At 41.2% G+C, this 22123-nt stretch overlaps 1 protein-coding gene across 1 annotated transcript; it reads right to left on the bottom strand.

Annotated features, from left to right (window-relative positions):
• Nucleotides 1-8888: 8888 nt before the first annotated feature.
• Nucleotides 8889-21658, bottom strand: LOC307255671 (gamma-interferon-inducible lysosomal thiol reductase-like). Its single transcript, XM_080034409.1, has 7 exons — nucleotides 21418-21658; nucleotides 20613-20801; nucleotides 19884-19958; nucleotides 11057-11143; nucleotides 10568-10720; nucleotides 9277-9345; nucleotides 8889-9136 (listed from the first exon to the last, which is right to left on the bottom strand). The coding sequence occupies exons 1-7, from the start codon at nucleotides 21547-21549 to the stop codon at nucleotides 9068-9070; spliced, it is 774 nt and encodes a 257-aa protein (XP_079890535.1). The 5' UTR covers nucleotides 21550-21658; the 3' UTR covers nucleotides 8889-9067.
• Nucleotides 21659-22123: the final 465 nt, after the last annotated feature.

Here is a 22123-nt window from a genome sequence, read left to right as displayed (position 1 = left end):
TAAATTCAGGGTGTGTTTTAAAAAACAAAATATTTATGAAGAAAAGAAAAATTCACATATTGCTAAGATTTTTTTTTTAAATGTGCGCTTAGATTAAAGGTGGGGTCTTTTATTCAGCGCACACACCTCACGGAGAGGTAGGGGATCTTGAGGAGATATTCACTGATTTTGACAAAAGTTTTATCCAGAATCATAACAGACTATACCTTTAACAGCTTGGACAAAAAGGAACCGAATTCTCCATGTGAATACGATCCGATTATACAAATGTATTAGGTGGAGCACAAACAGAGCACTGGCGTTGTCATCTGTGCCGTCTTGTGGACTTTACCTGGGCGTGTGGGCCAAAGTGAATCGGCGCCGCTGGAGGTTGATGCTGCGGTTCATCAGCAGCTTCCTGAAGAGCAGCGGGGAGTTTCTTGGAGAGCCACGAGGGGAGTCCTTGGGCGAGATCTTTGGGGAACCCCCGGGGGAACCCGCTTTGGACCTGGGCATGAGCTGAATGATGGGCAGCCTGGTCACCCTTCTTCGTTCCTGGGGCCTATCCTCCACCTCGGCCTGCTCTTCTTCGGAGCTTTCAGAGCAACGCTGGCTCATGGCGAAACCGAGGATGTTCAGGAGGGGTGGGGGGGAGGGGTGGGGGGGCTCAGGTGGTTGGTCCACTCGGTTCGCTCTGCCTTTGGTAACTTTGGAACTATTTGAGGATCTGTTTCTCGTTTTTTTTCTTCAAATAAACTTTATAAAACGTTTTCGTGGCTTGACATACAGTAAGTCACCGGTCCATTTGTTCCTGTTGCTGTTTGTCTCAATTTACTAGCACAGGTGAAGCCAGTGCCTCTCGTCCGATCCTTTGCTTCCTCATATTTGAACAAAACCTGGGCCTGCTCATGATTACTCCATACCTCTCTCACTTAACTCTCATATAAGCTTCTTTCACGATCCAAAAAAGAGCCAAAAAACCCCTCCCAAAAAAAGCCACCTCCTTATCACACTTTTCTATCTTTATTTGAAACCTATCCTATCCTGTCTCTTTACGCTGACTGCCGTGCTGGGCAATGGACTAAAACATTTCATGCTGATGTGCTCCCTCCCTCTCCGCAGGCTCTTTGTTTACATTACTGCTAGGGCCTTCCCTCTCTCAAACTAAATATGGACGTCTGATTTACAGGGGAAGAGAAGCATGACGGATAACCTCCTCTCCCCGCTTCTCTCTCCCTCTTTCCAACTGTCTGCAACTCCCCTCCCCCCATCACTCCTAATCTCACGGAGCATATTGTTCAGCAACCTCAAACTGGGCTCGATAATGACTTCCTCCAGTGTATAAACATTAAGCTGTCGCCTGGGCTCGGTCTGTCTTCCACTTCTTTCCTCCAACTGACTTTGCTCACTCTGTAATTTTTCCTCTGGTCCCCGAAGTGCTATCTGTTGTGAAGAGATGCCTATTCCCTCAGAGACAGCCCTTTTTGCCTTTCACATGCTCTGAGCGTACACCAGGAAGAGTCACATGAAGGGCCTCTGACTATAAAAAGCAGAGGTAGATAAAAGCCATAGTGAGCATGGGTGCTGTCACGATGGCGCTCTCTATCTGTGACCAGAGGCAACGCCATCTTCACCCCTTCACCCAATCTCACTGTTTATCGCTGAAGAGTAAGGAAAAGGACTCAAGCTCAACACCGGTGCTGTCTGGAGTAACTGAAATAACCTAGGGAGCTGGAACATCTGACACAGGACTGAACCTATGACCAACAGATGGTAGAGAGCAGGGGAAGAAAAATGTCTTGGTTGGAGGCTCTTTAATTTGATAAACACTCATAGATATTGTCTGCACGTTCCTTTTGAACCTGAGAAATGTGTTCTCCTCAAAATGTAGCAATGCAGATGTAAACTTGTCATTCTAGGGACAAATGCAGGTGAAGGTTTTTATAGCAGCCGCCATCACTGAAGCTTATTTTCTCTTCTCTTGATGGTGTGAAACAGTCACTGATCGATTGAACATCATGCGCTGGAGGTCCCCACTGAGATTTTGACTTTTAATCTACTATTTACAAAAATATTGTACTTTAAGGCAGGAATAAATTCAAGCATCAGATGTGCATTTATTTGGCATTTATTATCCCTATAAGGTATCAAACCTCTTTTAAAGTCGCACTTGTCAAAATGAAAGGGGTCCTGCATTTCAGCTTATTGTATTGTTTTTATGGCCTGCTGCAACTTTAATGTTCTGGTTCAGTCTCAGTTCATTCATCAACCCTGTTTCCAAGTCCCCCGTTTCTGCGAGAGAGTTCTGACAAACCAACTGGACACTACCTGCCCATCAACATACGGCTAGAAGACAAGGTCTATCTTTCTACTACTGAGCTGCAGTCTCCCTCAATATGGTACAGTCAACCAAGAGTCTATTTACAAGTTTTCCAAAGTGGCACATTTCATGGCTTTAGTCAAACTTACAGTACACTCAGACTCCCATGAGGCAACTTATCTGATGACTGAACTTAACTTAGAAAAACCCTGTTCATCTTCTGATTCTGGTGGTCATGTGGTCACACTTGGATCCAGCTGCTGGTTTTCTCTGGAAACTTCTACAGCGTCTACTTTCTTGCGTACAAGGAGAGTTACGGGCCAAAGGGTAACTCTTCAGTTCCTGTGTTGGAAATTCTGCACTGGGACTTCATCGGGAAGTTGAAGCCACTGTCTCCTGTCCAAAGCCTGTGTTATTTCAGAAGTTGTTCCAAGGGGGTGACACATTGCTGAACCTGCTTTGGCCACACAGACATACTCATTCTCAACCTGTCTGTCTACATTGATGTAGCTGTATTAAAGGAACGTGTTTGACTGCATGACTACGCTGCCTGTATTGGCTTAATAACAGTCCGTGGTAAACTTTCAGATCACAGACTCTTCAAAACAAGCTTCCACTGAGGACAACACTTGAGTGCATAACTATTCTAAAGATAGTTATTGCAGGTTTAATACAATTTTTATGGCTGTATAATTATATGAAATCAGTAACATCATCATCACCATCATGATAAAGTACATCTGATTCATTCTGATTAGATTACACAAACATGTGTGGCATTCTACTGCTAATCCGCAAAAACAATTTAACTGGAGCTGCGTCAAAACTGCACTACCAACTTGTAAAGATGCAAGCACATGGCCCTCTTCATGCAGAGAAGCATCTCAATGAAAGGCTTTTTAGTCTATGGCCGTGTTGCTTTTTACTTGCTGGTATACAAAGACTAATGGATAAATAGAGCCTAAACATCACAATTTACAAAACTTTCCAGAAATGAGGAAAAGTTACAGGATGTATTTACTTATGTGTACTACTCTTAAACAGAATGGCAGTTAAATCGTTTCAGAAGCACAGTTTAATGCTCCAAATTAAAGTGTAAAGGCTAAATTATAGTTTAAAAATGGGAATTGTGAAAACAAATAGGTGATCAATGGCATCATTATGAAGTTGTTTCCAAACATTGTTAAACTTGTTTTTCGTCCATTTGAATCAAGTGGTAAGAATCTTAGAAGAAATCCTAAAATGTTCAAGTCATCATGTTTAAAGCATTTCTGACGTCATATTGTGACCAAATGAAGTCAAATTTCACTCTGCGTGCGTGTGTTGCTTCCAACATTAAGCGTATTAATTCCACAGTGATGACGGTGTGCTAACTATAAAATAGAAAATGACAACCATACAGCTGTCTCATTCCACAGTACAGCCATATCTGATGATCACCTCTGACATGCATTACAGCTTCCTACGTAATCAAACATGTCCGTCTGCATTCCTTCCATATATGAAAAAAGTTTAGTACACACATGCACTGATAACAATTCTATATATGGGTTTGATAGCAGTTTAAATGTTGTTGGGGGGGAAAAAAGCACAAGAGCCTTGTTTGTCTGATCTTTATAGTGATCTTTTTTTTCAACAGAGGCGAGAGCAAAGCCTTAAGCAGAATACTTTGTTGAATCACAAGGAAATCAGCTTCTACCAAAATAAAGCCAACCCCCTCCCCCCCAAAAAAAAACATCTAAAGTAGCTTTGCCAAACACTGGATACCTACAGGAAACGCAGTTGGAAGATGGTGCTGCAAAGTTATCCTAAAAGTGTGTTGACGCGACCTGCTGTATTCACACGCGCTGGTTATTGATTGACCAATAACATTTTAATCATTGGACAATGTGCAAAACTGTTGGCGGCTCACTCATTCCACAGAGCTTATAAATACTTTAACTAGAAAATAAATCTAGAAAGAAAGATTTGGCCTGCTGAAAGGAGTTTGAAGTCTACGTTTGTTTTCTTCCATCATTTAATATACCAACACTTTCCCTTAAAGGTTCTACGAGGAACCTTTAAATATTTCTGAAAGACTTGTTTTCCATCTGATTATCATAAATGACATGTGTCAGCAAACAAGACCATCAGTGCATAGAATGCTATTTTTATATAGATTTTATTAATGCCTTTGTCATGGGTACACTCGCCCAGGAACAACAACTGGCGTAGTAAAAACACAACTGCTTTTGTCCAAAGGGAGTGCAAGAATTATCGCAAACTGAAAGTTCCTTGGAGAACCTTTAAAGCGGGAACACGTACACTTAAATAGTCCAAAGTTTGGTTGACGATGAAAAAAAAGGGGGAGTTGTCAGTCTCATTCAGAAAGGCAATGAAAGCAACACATAGAATCAGTGACTCACAAGGCTCTGGGGATGCAGCTGGTCAGAGTCCCATAGCTCCTGGAGGGCTTGATTCCACGTGGTTTGGGGACGGACTTGGGGCCATCCTCTGGTCTGTCCTGCGTGGAGGTTCTGCAGGACAGCTTGGGCAACTGCAAGGTGCCTGAGAAAAGCCTCTTCACAGTGCATCTGACATCGTGGTCCTGGAGAAGCTCCAAGTACGAGGCCTGCTCTGAGGAGTCCCGTTGTCTCTGCAAGGCAGGAGAAGTTTGATTGCTTTATTAGATCAGAGGATTCTTATCCTAACACTAAACTAGAATAAAAACTGTGAAAGTATGGTTAGCATTAAGATACGTGAAATTCAAATGCTCCACTGACAGTACTCCTTCCCTTAACAGATCAGTGGTTTTGATTTCAACATCTTTATTGGTAGACAGTGGAAAGAAAATATTCATTGTCACTTTTAAATGTATACAATTAGATGATTCTGGAATCAGTCAATAAGAAAATTTCAAGTTTGGCCTTTGCTGAATTTGAAAACGGAGAACAAAAACAGCCACTGAGATGAGATCTAAAGGTAAGTTGTAGATAGGGAGGGTTTTGTACTGCTGCCGAAAATATGAGAAGCCTCTCAAAAAGAAAAAAAAGGCCACCCATGGATTATTTTTGGAAGGTTTATCTGATTTCAGGTCCTGAGACCCACACACTATCACCTTGGACACAATAGACGGTTCTCACAGAGAGAGTGTTTGGCATTAAGCTCTTAGGGCAACTCTCTCTCAGCGTCAGCTCAGGGGAAACAGATAAGAGTCCTTGCTTTCTGCTGCATCCCGTGACCTTATCACTTCTATTCATCTTAGCTGCTTATGAGTTCCACCTTTCCATAAATGACTGTCAACACACTCTTTGACGCCTCTTTGATCCCTGACTAGCAAACTGTTAGTTTTCTGTCCCCCATTTAAAAACCCTGACCTTCTCCCCTCGTTGACAATAAACCTCCTTACTGGTAAATGATTTATTTAAAGCTCACAATTTATGCAAAATGCTCTACTTTACTGTTTTTTCAACATTAATATAATATGGGTCCCCCAGATACCCCTGAATCTGTCAGTTAGATTCAAACCGGGCAGTTAGATTTGGGGCAAACTGGTCTTTTTGGAAGGCGGGGCTTGAGTCTGAAAAGAGGAGATTCAGCCATGGCACTGTGAGAAATAAAAAAGGGATTTCTGGAGTCTACACTGTGAATACAGTTTCTAGTACATTACCCAAATTACAACTTTGAACCTGAAATGGAGCATATGGGACCTTTAAATTCAAGAATGGCCATTTAATGGGCTCTCAAACCTTATTTTATTGTCATCACAAACCCAAGTTATTGCTATAAACCTAGCCTTGCATGGGACAGGGCTTTCTTTTTTTAAACATGACTCCATTAATCTTCCCCACAACTGTTTGGCAATGGCAAAAAAACACAGACAATTCATGTACAAGACACCAATCACACCAATAAGCTGCCGTGTTGTTTTGTTATTCTAGCTGTTTAAGAACCGGTTGACATGTTAATTTGATTGATTGGATTTAGTTTTGAAAAGATGTTAAGACATTTTTTAAACACGAGCCATAGGCCACTCAAGATCCTAAATCGAATGTAATTACATTCTACTTGCTGGTATTTCATAAAGGTTGTTTCAAAATGATCCTTACCTCTGAGAAGTTGAAACATTTTGAAGAGTTATTTCTCCTCATAGCTTCAGCTACTGTATCCTGGGAACAAGACAACTGGGAAGGAAATACCGAAAAGGAGGATGCAGATACCACATTTGAGATCAGATATGAAGTGGTCTGTGGCACCCATGCTCCCTCGGACACAGGCAAAAATAACCATTTCTCCGCCTCTTTAAAAATTGCACAGTTGTCCCATTTGTTCAGTGAACGGAAACAGCCAACTTTCCTTAGCAAACCGCATTTTAACTTTCCGCTGTGGCCTTTTTTTTTAGACTGAAACTAAACTAAACCCAAAAGAAAATATATATTTTTTTAAATGGTGAGAATTAACCCGTCGAGCAGACATGAGAGCGGATGTGGCGCCTGAAGACGCAGAGGTGAGATTGAACTGGTGGAGCTGCCTGCATGACAGCTCATTATTCATGTGTGTCTATCAGACTGTGGAATCAGTGGACCTCATGCATCTAGACCTTCTGGTTAGGCCAGATTCTGGCTTCAATCAAGCTGCTGCCTGTGAACTTTCTATGTATTTTTTTTTCTAGCAACATAAACAGAGCTTTGGATGAATGTGCTTCTTCTGACAAGAGTTGTGTCCACACAAAACATTCTGTACGATCCTCTGGAGAAATTGTGAACTCTAGGTACACCGCCCCTTTTGCACATGAAGTCAGGTTTTAAAAAAATTAATACAAGACACACACATATGTCTAATTCAGTTGCAACCTATGCTATCATTCATTTCTTATCAAGGCTTTTCTTTATAATATATAGTTTGATTATTAAAATGTGTAGTGGGTATTATTTAGCATACTATGTGTTATTGGACATTAAATCATCTCTCTAAAACCTTTTGAAGGGTGATGATCTGGCAGACTACAGTGGTTTCAGAATAAAAAGACAACAATTCAGTAAAACACAGCAGGACAGATTCATGACATGATAAACTGTTCTCTCTAACCTCTGTGTATATGTACTGCACTTTGCTGACTTAGGATGAGGTTATGAGATATGGCACCATCTAAAGGACAATGAGAACATTGTCTCTGGCAATAGTTGGCAGAGGACACTGTAAATACCAGGGGCCTCATTTATAAACGTTGCGTACGCCCAGAAGAGGGCGCACGCCAATTTCTAAGCAAATATTGGGATTTATAAAAACCAAACTTGACGGGAGATGTGCGGTCCTCCACGCAAACTCTGACCCATGCGTACGCACAGAAAGTGGAGAAAGGAGAAACGGCGACTCCGTCGGCACATGTATGAAGTGCGAGAACGAATGTGTTTGTGTAAAATTTATCCAGATAGGCCTATTATAAGCCATGTAGGTCTATCATATATTGGGAGTTCCTTTGCAAAACGGATGAAGCCATTCTTACAACTAATGAACAAATGCCTCCACGGATTTTTCCATGGAGTGATACTAACAAAAACAAAACGAATTAGGATCTTAAATAGCCTACAAACGGAGACATATGAGTGCAAATAAAAACAAAATAGCAACGTTCGAATAAGCTCTGCAGTTATTAAAGAATAACCTATCTGCATGTTGTGGAATTAATTCTGATAATATTGAGGTGGAATACAGCCTATTACTTTTACACTGACGCTGTTCTCGATGCCTCAGTCAGGCAGACAGGAGTGCACCTTTTCATACACTAATGATAAGCCATACTGTACATCACATAGGCTACTGTGATTTTTTTCACGGCTTTTAGTCCGTTTTATTTATGTGTTTTTCTTTGTGTTTAAGCACGTCGCGATTGTGTTTTGAAAGGGACTGTGAAGTTTATTATTAACCCTCCGCCGCCCGTCACTGCCCCGGGATGAATTCTCCGAATCTGTATCTCATGGGGGGTCTCAGTGCCCCCCGCTCGTGGCACAAACACTGTTGTGTGAGTGAGGATATGCACTTGTTTGCGTCCACTTTTATGTCGGATCACTTCTTTTTATTTCGGCCACAGCGTTCACAGAGATCGCCACAGGCTGCACTCTATCGCCTTTACGCTCACACTGCCACCAAACTATATTTTCCCTGTTCGCCACTTCTCCAACGGCTACTTCGGGGTGACCGCAGTGATCCACACCGTGTGGAGTTTATTTTTCCATTTCCCTTTCAGTCGGCGATTGCCACTACCGCCTTCATGCACTCAGTAAATGATATTAATTCGGGCGTGTCGATGACTATGTATGGGTAAATATGGGCGGTACGTGAAGCCCGCAAAGGCTGCGCCACATTTAGAGTTGATTGTGATTTATAAAGGGAAACAGGCGTAGGACGTGAGTGCGCACTGTTTTATAAATCCGAATATTTTTGTTCGCACGTACATCCTACATTTCTTCCGTACGCCAGCTTCCACGTGAATCCCACGCAAAGCTTTATAAATGAGGCCCCAGAACACTATCATTGAGTCAAAGTGCTCCAGGAAGCACTTATGGTTTGCACTGCAGTAGATAACATTTCAATGATGACACATTTATTTAGAAAGTAAATTGTATTGAGTTTCAGCAAATTATAAAGTGAGGTGCTTGTTTTCCCTTTTTAGAAACAGATAGTAAAAAGACACATAAAAAATCTATTTGATGCCATTCTTCAGTGTTCCTTATTTAGTGGTCACACCTGGAGCAGTGCCAGCACACAGGCATGTGCAGTGCTTCTCCTTCACTCCTTTGGGCTGTAGGTTCCCCTGAAGTGTCCCTTGCCTCCTCCGCAGGCCGCAGGCTTAGGGCCCTGGAAGAACATGAAGGGCTTGTAAGAGGTCAAAGGTCAAGTCGAAAAAATTAGGAACTGCTTGAGCTTTTATAACAAACACACACACATAAATTATATTAAAACGGCAGAAGTGCGTATTTGATTAAAACTGAATGTACCTTGTACATGCTGCAGACCAGACTGAAGAGAGAAGTTGATGCCTTGTCCTGCAGCTCGTCTGTGTGCTCCTGTAAATTAAATAATAGTGTAGTATCCCAAAGGTTAAGGAAACTTTTAGCAAAAAATGCAGGTACACATTTGACTGTTTTCCACAGTGGATCTACTGCTGTGGTCAAAAATGACAGAAAATCATATGAAAAAAAAGAAAGCCTTTGATATCACAAGTCAGAGTGAATGTTTCACCTACACAACATTAACGTGAGATAGCAGTTATGCGTCTGCTTCAGCAAAAAATGTGACGATCACTAACTTTAGTACATACTGTATAAAGTTTAATTATAGCATTTGCTTGCTGTCAGTGTTCGCGCAGGTTCCAATTGTTTAGTAACTGACTGCACTGGTCAAAACTACTGCATGTGATGTATAATGGTTAGGCAGACAGGATCAATACACTCTAGTGTCAAACAAAAAAAGCAAAGGCCCATTGCCAAAGATGAATTATCAGTTATCGTAGTAAAAATGTTAAACTTAAAAATGTAAAAGTGTAGATAATCTGATAAGCCATATGTCACGCTACTTTGGCAAAAGTATGATTTCTCAACAGTGTTTTGTTAAAAATAGGATTCTCCCACGATTCAACATGATTGAACTCCCTTCATACTACATACACAACGGTGGCAATGCTTTCATAAATACCAGATAGAAAGAAAACACATTTGGGGAATACATTAAAAAAAAAAAATCCTAATTCAAATCTGTACAATTATTCAATGTTCCCCTAATGGAAGTCACTAAAATGTATGATATAATGAAGTTTGTAATAGTATGTGGCCTTGTACAACCTCACACTGTACTGACAGGGGTAAATATTCAAAATAACTTTTCATGGCCAAAGAATGCTGTTATTTTTAGGCATATGACAAATAAATAGCTTGAATCTCGAGAAATAGCCTAATTTGACAAACAAAGTCAAAGTCTCGATGACGAAAGGATGTGTTTTCTTTTTCTTTCTTAGTTTCTTAAGGATAGACTTGAGGGCAAACTCCAGTTTAAAGTGGTCATCATGCTACTGGTCTCAGATTGCTGCAGTATTACTATTTTTTTGTGCTGTGCTTTGTGACTTTGTGGGTGGACCAAGTGCCAAAATAATCACAAGATCATATCACTAGAAAGCCTGTCCTCTATTAACTTCTGAAGCTGTTTAGTTTCTAGCAGTTTGCTAGTTATGTTTTTTTTAACAGAATGTCACAGAGAACATAGGTTGTGCCTCGAATTACACTGGAGCCTCACCCCATTAATGGTAATCCAGGGCACATATTTGTGTGGAGGGTTCAGGGCTTGGGTCTTCAAGGCATTCTGATGCATCAGCTGGTTTCCCTGATCCCCAGTCACACAGGTCTGGATGGTCTTCCAGCTCAACTCAGGGCTGTAGAGCGCCACGCACTAAAAACAATGCAACGGAATGGACACAAGTCAACTTCAAATGAAAAATAATATGTTCAGCAGTAACAGAAATGATGGTGCGGAGAGACCCTCAGACAATGGCAAAAACAGAAGGACACACACACACACACACACACACACACACACACACACACACACACACACACACACACACACACACACACACACACACACACACACACACACACACACACACACACACACACACACACACACACACACACACACACACACACACACACACACACACACACACACACACACACACACACACACACACACACACACACACACACACACACACACGTCCCTTACGCTCTTGGCTGCCTTGATGACATCAGTGGAAGATTCCATACAGTAGATTATTGGGAAAGCCATATTGGTCACATTCAGTAAACAGGTCTGTGAGGAACAGGGAGATAATAAAGTGTCAGCACTGTTATATTATAAAACAATAATAACTGTCTAACTAAAAAACATATATACATTTTGAAGACTAAGCATTTCTCTGAGCGATTACAGCGCTTTCACAACACCCAGAATTCCATGTATCCGCGCTGCAATCACTGAAGTCTTTATCTATCTATAAAGCAGGAAACGTCAGTCTGTCTGTGTGTGTGTGTGTCTGTGTTCCTGTGGCTCGCATATCTCTCGGGGTGAATCTCAATACAGGGGTTGCAGTCTACGAAGGCTGCATTTGAAGACCGATTGCGTCATAGCGGCGCGCAAAGGTTGTTCCATTTGCAAGGCTCCTTGCAAGGCTCCTCATATGCGGCCGAGAAATGCAGCCTTCGTTTCTCGGTTTTGAAGGCTGCATCAGATGTATCCTTCGCGGCCCAACATATCCCAAGATTCATTGCGTTTTTTCAGAGATGGCATAAAATAAAATAAAAAATAACAAAACAGCAACGTGTTGCTCCATCTTCTTAACTTTTATCTTCCTTTCTTTTTTTCTTGAACTTTTTTTTTCTTTTCGTCTGGTAGGCAACTTCTTTTCCTTTTTTCCTCTGTTGACAAGGCTGTTTCCGTTGGCAGCAATCAGGGTTGCTAGGCAGCACAGGAGCGGCGAGTCGTCACGCAAGGTAACGGCTTGTTACGCAAACCGGAAATGCTCGTAAACGGAGACCTGCGGAGACCGTCCCGTTTAACAACGCTCGTTCGGCCCTGGTTCGGCCTTCGAATCGGCCTTCATAGGCTATAGCCTTCATAGACCGCGAGACCGCGTCCTTCCAAGGACGTGGGCTGTGTCTTGATTCAGGGGTTGCGGTCTTGGAACCGGCCTCGTAGGCTGCATTTGAAGACCGATTGCGTCATAGCGGCGCGCAAAGGCTGTCCCATTTGCAAGGCTCCTTGCAAGGCTCCTCATATGCGGTCGTGAAATGCAGCCTTCGTTTCACGGTTTTGAAGCAGTTTTGAAGGCTGCATCAGATGTATCCTTCGTGGCCCAACATATCCCAAGATTCATTGCGTTTTTTTCAGAGATTGCATAAAATAAAATAAAAAATAACAAAACAGCAACGTGTTGCTCCATCTTCTTAACTTTTATCTTCCTTTCTTTTTTTATTGTACTTTTTTTTCTTTTCGTCTGGTAGACAACTTATTTTTCTTTTTTGCTCCGCTGACAGGGCTGTCTCCGTTGGCAGCAATCAGGGTTGCTAGGCAGCACAGGAGCGGCGAGTCGTCACGCAAGGTAACGGCTTGTTACGTAAACCGGAAATGCTCGTAAACGGAGACCTGCGGAGACCGTCTCGTTTAACAAGGCTCGTTGGCCTTAAAACCAGCCTTAAAATCGGCCTTCATAGGCTATAGCCTTCATAGACCGCGAGACTGCGTCCTACCAAGTGCGTGGTCTCTGAATCAAGACACAGCCCTAGTCTCTGTAATGGGATACAGCTTCGGACTGTTAGTCAGATTGCTTCCGGATATGGCTTGTGCACGGCACGAAGGTATGCATCCTTGATTGATTGTGAGGTTTTTTTGGACCAAATATGTGGAAGTTATCACATTTATATCATGCTGGCGGAGAATACATGCGCGCACTGTTGGCCACAGTAACGACGGGTATGAAGTAGGTTGCATTCCGAATCGCATACTTTCTATAGTATGTAGAAAAAAGATTTAGGATGTCCCGATTCTTGTGGCCAGATTTAGAACAGTTAGAAGTACCCGGATGTACTACTTCATCCGGCCAAGATTGTTAGTGTTGAAAACTGCATCCTATTTGGGCGATTCTGACCCACAATCCAGTGCGCATATGAAGTGACGTCACATCGACGAAGCCTCCATATGAAAACAAACAGGGATGCGACAGATATAAAAGGCAAGAGGCAAGATCAAGGCGCAATGTTATGATGAAATAAGAGAGTAAAAGTATGTCCCAATAGGCTAAACCCCGGCTTGGCAGGTACCAGGAAAATGTGAGAAGATCCAGAACGACCATCATCCGCTTCACAAACAGATCCACGCGGGACCTCCTGTGGAAGAAGGCGAAGACCTGCGAATACCTTGCAAAGAATAAGTTGAGTCCACCCTCCAATTCTTAGATTCTCTCACTGAAACAAAAACAATTGATAACGACCAATCAGACTTCTGTGACAGACCTATAACACTAGGGGAAGTGAAACTTGCTATTGGACATCTCAAATTCAACTAGAACTGCAAGCAGTTGTGAACGGGGGCCAAGCCTCCCACGCGACTCGGGATCGGGCGTCGTCGTCCGCGTCGCCGGCCCCTCGCTTCACGGAATCCGGGGAAGTAAAGATTTTGAATGTGGGATGTTCGGTGTGGGAGTTATAGCCCCAAACGCGTTTCCTTTGCTTTTTGTGGTTTTGGCGCCCCCTATGGATGACATTCGCAAAACTACGTTAGATAGAAAGATGCAGCTCAATGTACCAAACAAGTGAATATCAAGTTTTTGAATGTGCGATGTTCGGTTGGGGAGTTATAGCAAAATCAAATTGTCATCCTCTCCATTGTAAAGACAATTTTTTGAATTTTCCCATTTTCCCGCCGAAAGACTTAGGAAATGGCGAAAACAGGCAACAAAATTGAAAAACTATTTTTTTTAATAAGTCCGGCCCACAAAGGAATTTCTTGCCCATATTTTGGCCATAGGCTCAGGTATGCCCCATGATAGTCTCCCTTCAGTTTCAAGAAAATCCCCCCCCCCTTTTTTTTTAAAGGAATTTTCGCGAATCTTTAAAGCGCTACCGTTTGGTCTTCCGATGGTCGTAGAAAAATCATTTGACCTTCCTTTGCTCGTGGGAGTCGGGAGAGCATAATGCTTTTGGTTTCGTCCAAATCGTGAGAAAACTGTAGGAGGAGTATGTTTTGGTGACTGACACAGTTTTTGCGATGTAGCAATAAATGTATATATACGCAAATGGGCGTGGCCTATCTCAAAAGATGCAGCTGACTTGTGGGCATCTGTGGATATAAAGTTTTTGACTGTCAGACTTTCGGTGCGGAAGTTAGAGCCCAAAACGCCTTTTCCTTTGTTGTAGCGCCACCTAGTGGCTGGGATGTCTGAATTTTTTTGTCTGCGTACGGGGTACGGACGTGGATATGTCCTGGAAGTGGCATGTCCCAAACCTTTACGGTTTGGGCTGCAGCACCACTTTTACGCGGAGAAAAATAATAATAATAATAATCCCTACAAGAACAATAGGGTTCCCTGCCCCGCAGGGCTTGGGAACCGCGTTGCTCTGCAAAACGCGGTCCCAGCCCTACTCGGGCTTGGCCCCCTAATAAGTCCCCTGGAACAGACAGTATCACCTCTGAATTTTACAAAGCATTCTCTGACCAACTTGCTCCCTTCCTCCTCGGGCTCTTTTTAGAATGTGTAGATAATGAAACCCTCCCACCCACGTTAACTCAAGGCCTCATAACTCTTATCCCAAAACCTAGGAAAGATAAACTCCTTATTGATAACTGGCGTCCAATCTGCCTTCTTAATAATGATTATAAAGTGTTTGCACAGATATTTGCAAAAAGGATTAAAACTGTTTTGGATCAAATTATCAATGAGTGCCAGTCAGGTTTTATGAGACACAGATACATTTCCAATAATGTCAGACTAGTTCTTGACTTAATTGACTATTCAGATTTATGTTTAGATGAAAGTTTTATTATTTTCTTAGATTTTCAGAAGGCTTTCGATACAATTAAGCATAACTTTATCTTCCATGCCTTAGAGAAATTTGGATTTGGTTCATACTTTAACAATGCAATCAAAACTATGTACAAAAATGGAAACTGTTCAATTAAATTACATGCTGGTACTTCCCCTAGATTATTTTTAAATCGTGCTGTTTGACAAGGGTGTCCAATTTCCCCCTACCTCTTTCTACTTTGTACTCAACTACTCACTGAATCCATAAAGCTTAGTCCACTTAAAGGTATCTTAATAGCTGATGGTGAGGTCATCATCAGTCAGCTGGCTGATGATACAACACTCTTTTTAAGGGATGCCTCTCAGATACCTATAACCATTGATTTAATTAAAACTTTCTCCATTGCCTCCGGGCTAAATTTAAACCTTAAAAAATGTGAATTGCTTGCTCTTAAAAATTGCGATGTACCATCTATATGTAATATTCCTGTAAAGGACTCTATAACCTATCTAGGAGTTGTTATTACCAAAGATAGAGATTCCAGATGTGGTTTGAACTTCAACCCTATTATTGACAAAACTAAAAAAAAGGTTAAATCTGTTAACAGAATTTAATTTGCCTTATGATTGTATAATATTTTAATGCACAATACATGCTTTCTGCCTGTTGAACTTTGTCCCAGTAAACTAACAGCCCCAAAGTGTTTTGCTAAGACAACTGTTGTTTAGCCTTGAAGAAGAAACTGCCTAATAAGATTTTGGCACATACAGAGGTATGACGCATTCATGTGCACAGTGGTTGGGGAGAAATGACTCCCATATTCTGTTATCAGACATTGTATGAAGAATAATACCAGCTGAGATGAATTTCTGGGAATATCTACCTAATTAAAAACATTTCTGCTTTCGCCAGCAAAACAAGGGCTGGACACACCAAACTTAGTGTGTGTTTGCGCACACACCACCTTCTCTTACATATAATCCCATGTACACTGTTCATTTCTTGGTATTCAACCATGTACCAACCCAGATACATTGTTGATTCCCTTGTATGCTGTTTGCAAGTAAACTTCACCTACTTTCAAGAAGGCCTGACTCAGTTTCAATTATTCAAACACTTGGGCTGTTTGATGAAATGATTCTAGTAACAAAATCAATCCTTCTAACCAAGGCTGAGGGCATCTCCCGGCTCACTTATGCAGCTCTATCCTTGGATGTAAACAAAAAGACTTCTAAACAAATTGACAAAATGTTATTTAATTTTGTTTGGAGGAATAAAAGCCACTATATTAAAAATGCTGTGATAATGAACCCGTATGATAACGGTGGCCTTAACTTCCTTGGTTTTTCAACCTTAAATTACACTTTCAAAATTAACTGGCTAAAACAATTTATAAAGAATCCATATTCAATTTGGAATTTCATTCCTAACTTTATCTTCTCCAAATTAGGGGGCCTGCATTTTGTTTTATTTTGTAATTATAATATTGAGAAAATCCCTACAAAATTATCCAACTTTCACAAGCAGATGCTTCTCTCATGGTCTATGATTTATAAACATAATTTCTCTCCTCAAAGATGTTATATATGGAATAACAGAGACATATTGTACAAGAACACATCTTTATTTTTTGAGAACTGGTTTGCACATGGTTTACACCTGGTCAGCCAACTGCTCGACTGTAATGGTTTTTTAATGTCATATCAGGAATGTTTGATGGAGTATGGTATCCCAATTCCTCCAAGGGAATTCGCTATCGTCATGGATGCAATCCCTACAGGAGTTTTGATACTACTAAGAAGTACAGCAGGGGTTAAGCCAACCTTACTACCTCTTGACCCTACCGAGTCTGCAGTTGGTAAGGTTCGTTTCTCCCCTGGAACACGTAACAATAATTGTGGAATACGATCATTGTTCCAAAATGATATAGTCTCTGTCCCATATGTAGTTGCCTACTGGAATAATTGTGTAGCTGACCTTAATTGGAAAAAAAATCTGGACTTTACCATCAAAATTTTTGATCAATAACAAAATGAAAGAGGTATCTTTTAAAATTATACACCGTTACTATCCCTCTAAAATATTTTTGCAAAGATTTAAATTAGATATAGATGTCAATTGCTCATTTTGTAATATGTACCCTGAAGATGTATCTCATTTATTTTGGAACTGTTCCCACTCAAATCTTTTATGGAAAGAGATTTGCACTTTTATCACTCGTTTCATTGACCCCAATTTTTCCCTTTGTGTTGAACATATTGTTTGGTTTCTTTAATTACACCCCTAGTCAAACAAACCAATTTTTTATTATAAACCTTATTATTTTATTAGCTAAATGGCATATTCATAAATGTAAGTACTCTAATCAGAAACCTCTATTTATTGTGTTTGAAAAAGAAACCAAGCAATATATGAAAAATATTATATACTCTAAAAATAAGAAAGCTATCAAAACACTTTATGTATGTCATTTATATAATGTTTTTATTTAATGTAATGCTGTTTTTTTATTTTTCTATCTGTATTTTTATATAGGCCTATCGGCCAGTTCTGTAAGCTACCCCCTGGCAGCTGTTGTATTGCTTATTGTCAATAAAATGTAAAGTAAAAAAAAAAAAAATAATAATAATAAAATAGGCTAAACCCCGCCTCCCTCTGATTTGATTGGCCGCTGCAAACCAAAGCATGTATTTCCGAACGGGACACACACAGCAGACCGACATAGCCTGGTGTTACTTCCACATTCAATGCAGTGTTCAACATAACTTTTTTTTCCTACTGGCCCGCCTGGCCAGTGGATCCGAGTTTTACTGGCCCCTTGTATATTTTCACTGGCCCTGCACACACTTTTTTTTCTTCATAATTTAGTGTCAATCATTATAATACCTGTATTAGAAAAATAAAGAAAATAACCAGATCTAAAGGGAATATCTATACTGTAACAGTATATATATTCCCTTTAGATTTGGTTATTTTTCTTTTAGTTAATTATATGAAATGTTGATATTGCTCATACACATAATATAAAACCAGGCAAACATATTGAATTTGAAGCCTACAACTGAAAGTATGTTGAAAGAGTGGGCCAGTATTTTAAAGTCCAGTAGTTTGATGGTTGTTTTTATTCTTGAATTTGGGCAGTTTAATGAATAGTTCACCTGCAGAAGTCATGTTCAAACATAAAAAAAAAATAAGAGATGAAGGTCTGATCAGTCTTTGTGGTGTGGTAGGCTGTTTTTATTACTTTCTCTATGCATTAGGGATGTGAATGACCGAATGACCGGTTTTCCACTTGCGCTCAAGTTGACTTTAAAAATAGAATAGAAATCCGAAAATCAGGGGGTTATGCCGTTTTTTTAATGGGAGATTTCACCGTATATGCGAGTTCACGTCTGGTCGTGAGCGCGCAGCGAGTGTCACTTCTCCATGAAGTGTCAGCTTCACATAAGAGTCCAGTGCGGGACCATTTTTTCAAACTATTGATAAAAAACAATGCAGTGCAAAATATGCAGCATAATGCTAAACGCTCGTCTAAGACTATGACGTTAAATCACCTTAGAAACACACAATGCCTTCGTCCGATCACAGCAGCGTTTCACCGTGTGATCTCGCCAGCGAGTGAGCCGTCACGCAGATGAACTGTGGTTTGTGGCTAAAATAATAACCGGGGATATTCCCCCCGTTAGCGATTTCAATGGGAAAGACTTCCGCGATCTGATTGAATGTCTCAAGCCTGAAAACACAGTGCCAAACTGCGCGACTATAGGAACTGTACAGTGAGCGGAGTCCCTCCGTTGGTTTCTGTCTACAACCGACACAATCACCGGAGACGCAGTCACAGCGTTTAAATAAAGCCTCTCATTTGTATTACCATTGGGGCTTGCATGCAAATACTGTAACATAATGGCGGCAGCTAAAGGAAAAGCGCAGTTATAATTTTCTGCACCTGAACCTCTGCTGTGGGAAGAAAGAAAGGGGGCAAAGCAAGTCGATTGATTTGTCGACTCGCAGGCGGACGGTAGGCAGCTCTGCCAACGGAGCGAGAGTGCACCCGCTTGTTGCTCCGCCTGTCAAAACGCCCACGCATCGGTTGTCCACTGGCCTTTCATTAAAAAATATATTTTATATTAGGTTTATTATATTGAGTCTTAAATAAACACTGCTTTCATTCCGACTCTCAACGCGCATTTCAATGAACCATGATGTAGTCTACAAAAAGATACTGAACTGTGATTGGCCAGTCACTGGCCCGGGCGGGACAGTGACTGGCCAATCAACTTGCCCTGCATATGATTTTACTGGCCCCGGGGCCATCGGGCTATACGTTATGTCGAACCCTGCAATGGACCCAACTTTCCAAACAAAACATTCTTAAACCTTTCCACAGACATCACAAACTCTTCAAACCTGTCCGCTTTAGCATTAAAGATCACATTACGCTATTTTCACTGTTATAGAGTTAATGTAGCCTATAGTTAAACACTTCCGCGGCAGTGAAGCTAATTTCAGTTAGCGTGTCAATAATTAAACTAGCACGGTCTCGGATAGCTCTGCTACCGGTGAATGTAAACATGATCGTTTACACAGAATTGTTTTAATTCGTTACAAACTAACACCTAAACGAGCTAAAGACTATGTAAGATGCAAAAATGCCCTTCATTTTGTTTGCAAAGATAAATACTGCTGCCTTCAAGCTGCAATTACCAATAAAAAAACATTTTCACCTGCTTTGTCCATAAAGAATAGAGGATATGGCGCAAAAAATATTAAAGAAAGAACATAAGTCACATTGACGAGCGATGTGACAGCCATTTCAATGACTGTGTGACACTGCCTATGTGTATGCTACATCTGTTTATGTTTCCCACTTTGATAGACGGGTTACATTTAAGCATGCATAAGCTACTGCTTCCTAAGGGCATTGCACTAGTTTTACTAAACCGAGGAAAAATACGTGGTTTTCCAAATTGTAGTTACAATATTATTCAGCAGGTTTCTTCCTTTGTGCGCCGCTTGAGTTGTAACTTTACCTCGATCATGTTGCCCAGACATTCCTGTTCTCCATGCTGGCACTCGAAAACATACTTCTTTCCCTCAGTTGTCTCCTGGGGTGGGGTAAATACAACAGATTTATTGGTTTAAATCCTAAATTTTGCCACAGAGAATATGATAAACTTCCCAATTGTCTTTCTCTCCAGTTGAGCTAAAGGGAAATCCACTTTCATGATTATTTTGTGACCACACATGGAACTTTAAAAAAAAGAAAGAAGAACGTGACATTAAAGCTAAAGGGGTGGAGGATTTGGGGAGAAAATAGCCTCGTTCGACTTGGAGCCGTCTTGCTCAGACCTGCGCAACTATGATGCGCGTCTTGCTGAGCGCACAACAAAAATGCTGCAAAAATGCTGTGCGCTCAGCAAGCCGAGCGTCATAATTGCGCAGGTCTTAGCAAGACGGCGACATCTCAAATGAGGCTAATGGCAGTTGGGATAGAGATTTGCATCCAAATACCTCAACCACTCCTCTTGTTCTCTTTGGTCCCTCCCTGACACGCTCTACACCAACAAAGTTGTGCCAAAGTGAAGTCCCAACAGCTATTGAGAACAGAGAATCGGAGCCTCGCTTTGATAGGTCAAAGTGTACAGCTCATGTTAACTTTGACCAATCAGAAATCACATACCCCAGCTTTAACTTCTCATTCATTTATAGAGAAACTACAATCCCAGTGGTATACCCAAGCTGCTTGTTTCACTGCTTACCTGTGCATTGCCGTAGGGCACCAGAGTAACAGACATGATGTCATTCAGCAGGAGCCAGGTGGGGTAGAGCATCTGAGTTAGAAAAAGTCTGCAGCCGGGACACAGACTCTCATAGTAAAGTCCCACCTGGACCTGGCCTTCTCTCTGATGCGACCTGGTGAAGTTAGACTCGAGGCAGTGCTTCAAGACCTGGGAAAAAAAATTGGGGGAAAAGAGAGGAGGTTAACTTCTGTGTGAATGCTCTCACTCTGTTTCTCTATGACTGAGGCAATCTCTTATTTGGAGGCAATATAAAAATAGCTCGGTGGTCAACTTAGTTTTATTCGTTTTTTAAAATCTAACTGAGTTGTTATGGAAATATCCTTCTATATCCGTGTTAAATGACTGACACTGAAAAGCAAAATCAGCTGTTCAACACATACTAAAGCAACTGGGCATGTACAGAACCTCAAATTATCCGTGATTGGATGAGATTATGAATTGAGGGACGTGCGCCGTTTAGTTTGACATATCCGCGGAGAGGGAGAGACAGGGGCTTTTTGTGAAGAACTAAAGAATGTAACGGGAAACATTGGGGACTGTTATTTGGTTTCTTACTTCCTCTTTTGCTTAAAACTCCCCATAGCCGCCCAGGTAGTTCCTGTTAAAACAATAAGCTGTCTGTTTCCCAATAGGTGTAATACACACGACACGAGATAATGTGGTTATATCTGTTACCACCTGTGCAAGTTAGCTAACTTCTTTGCCGCTAAAATGGTAAAAACGCCGTCCTAACCTTAGGTCCACTACACAGTAATAGTCTTACCCCGCACTGGATAGCTGAGTCCATCGATGAGCACCACTTCGCAGGAGGATGAGTGCATGAGGAGGAGGGAGCGCCGCTGCCGTACTTAGAGTTTAACCAAACAGCCCCAATCAGCAGCAGAAGGACCTTCATCTTTAGTTTGAAGCGCGCGGGGCTTAAGTTTGACACGAGAAAACCACTTTTGCAACCACACTGACCTGTAAACAACTGCACTGCAACTTTAAATACCGCACTGCTACTTCCTCGTGGAGCCTACTCAGTTCATGATTGGCTCTCAATCACATGACAAGGACAGCGTCACTTGTAACTAGAAGAAATCCGTGGCTCTCAACTTGGCTGAGGCTGATTTGGAGGAAACTGACAGGATCCCACATAAATTAATCAAGATGTCATGAGATTTGTGCGCGCAGATTTGTTTCCCATCATCAACATTTTGACACAGTAAAGTTCATTCAGTGAAAATGATTTTGTTTGCTTTCACCTCGATATTAAGCATCTCAGAAGGAAGTCATGTGATGGACAGTATAGGAGAAAAAAAATGGAAATTGGACGGGGTTGAAAACTTTAAATAAATAAAGTTATTTATTTTATTACTTTTAAAACATGCATTGATGTGTTTTTCTTCAAATACAGAGGAGGTTAAATTGAGGTTGGTAAGTCATGTAGTCATGTACGAGAGATATTCTTGCACAGAAAGAGACACATT

The sequence above is a fragment of the Ammodytes marinus genome (genome assembly GCF_949987685.1).
Source record: "Ammodytes marinus genome assembly, chromosome: 9".
In the NCBI taxonomy this organism is placed as follows: domain Eukaryota; kingdom Metazoa; phylum Chordata; class Actinopteri; order Uranoscopiformes; family Ammodytidae; genus Ammodytes; species Ammodytes marinus.
The sequence above is the reverse complement of the archived record's forward strand: the minus strand, read 5'-3'. Positions and strand labels throughout refer to the sequence as shown.

Coding starts and splice junctions, on each gene's coding strand:
- LOC307255671 (XM_080034409.1), bottom strand. CDS start 21,549: ATGAAGGTCCTTCTGCTGCTGATTGGGGCTGTTTGGTTAAACTCTAAG. Junction 10,721..11,056: donor TCATCAAGGCAGCCAAGAGC/GTAAGGGACGTG, acceptor CATTGTTTTTAG/TGCGTGGCGCTCTACAGCCC. Junction 9,137..9,276: donor TGGTCTGCAGCATGTACAAG/GTACATTCAGTT, acceptor ATGTTCTTCCAG/GGCCCTAAGCCTGCGGCCTG.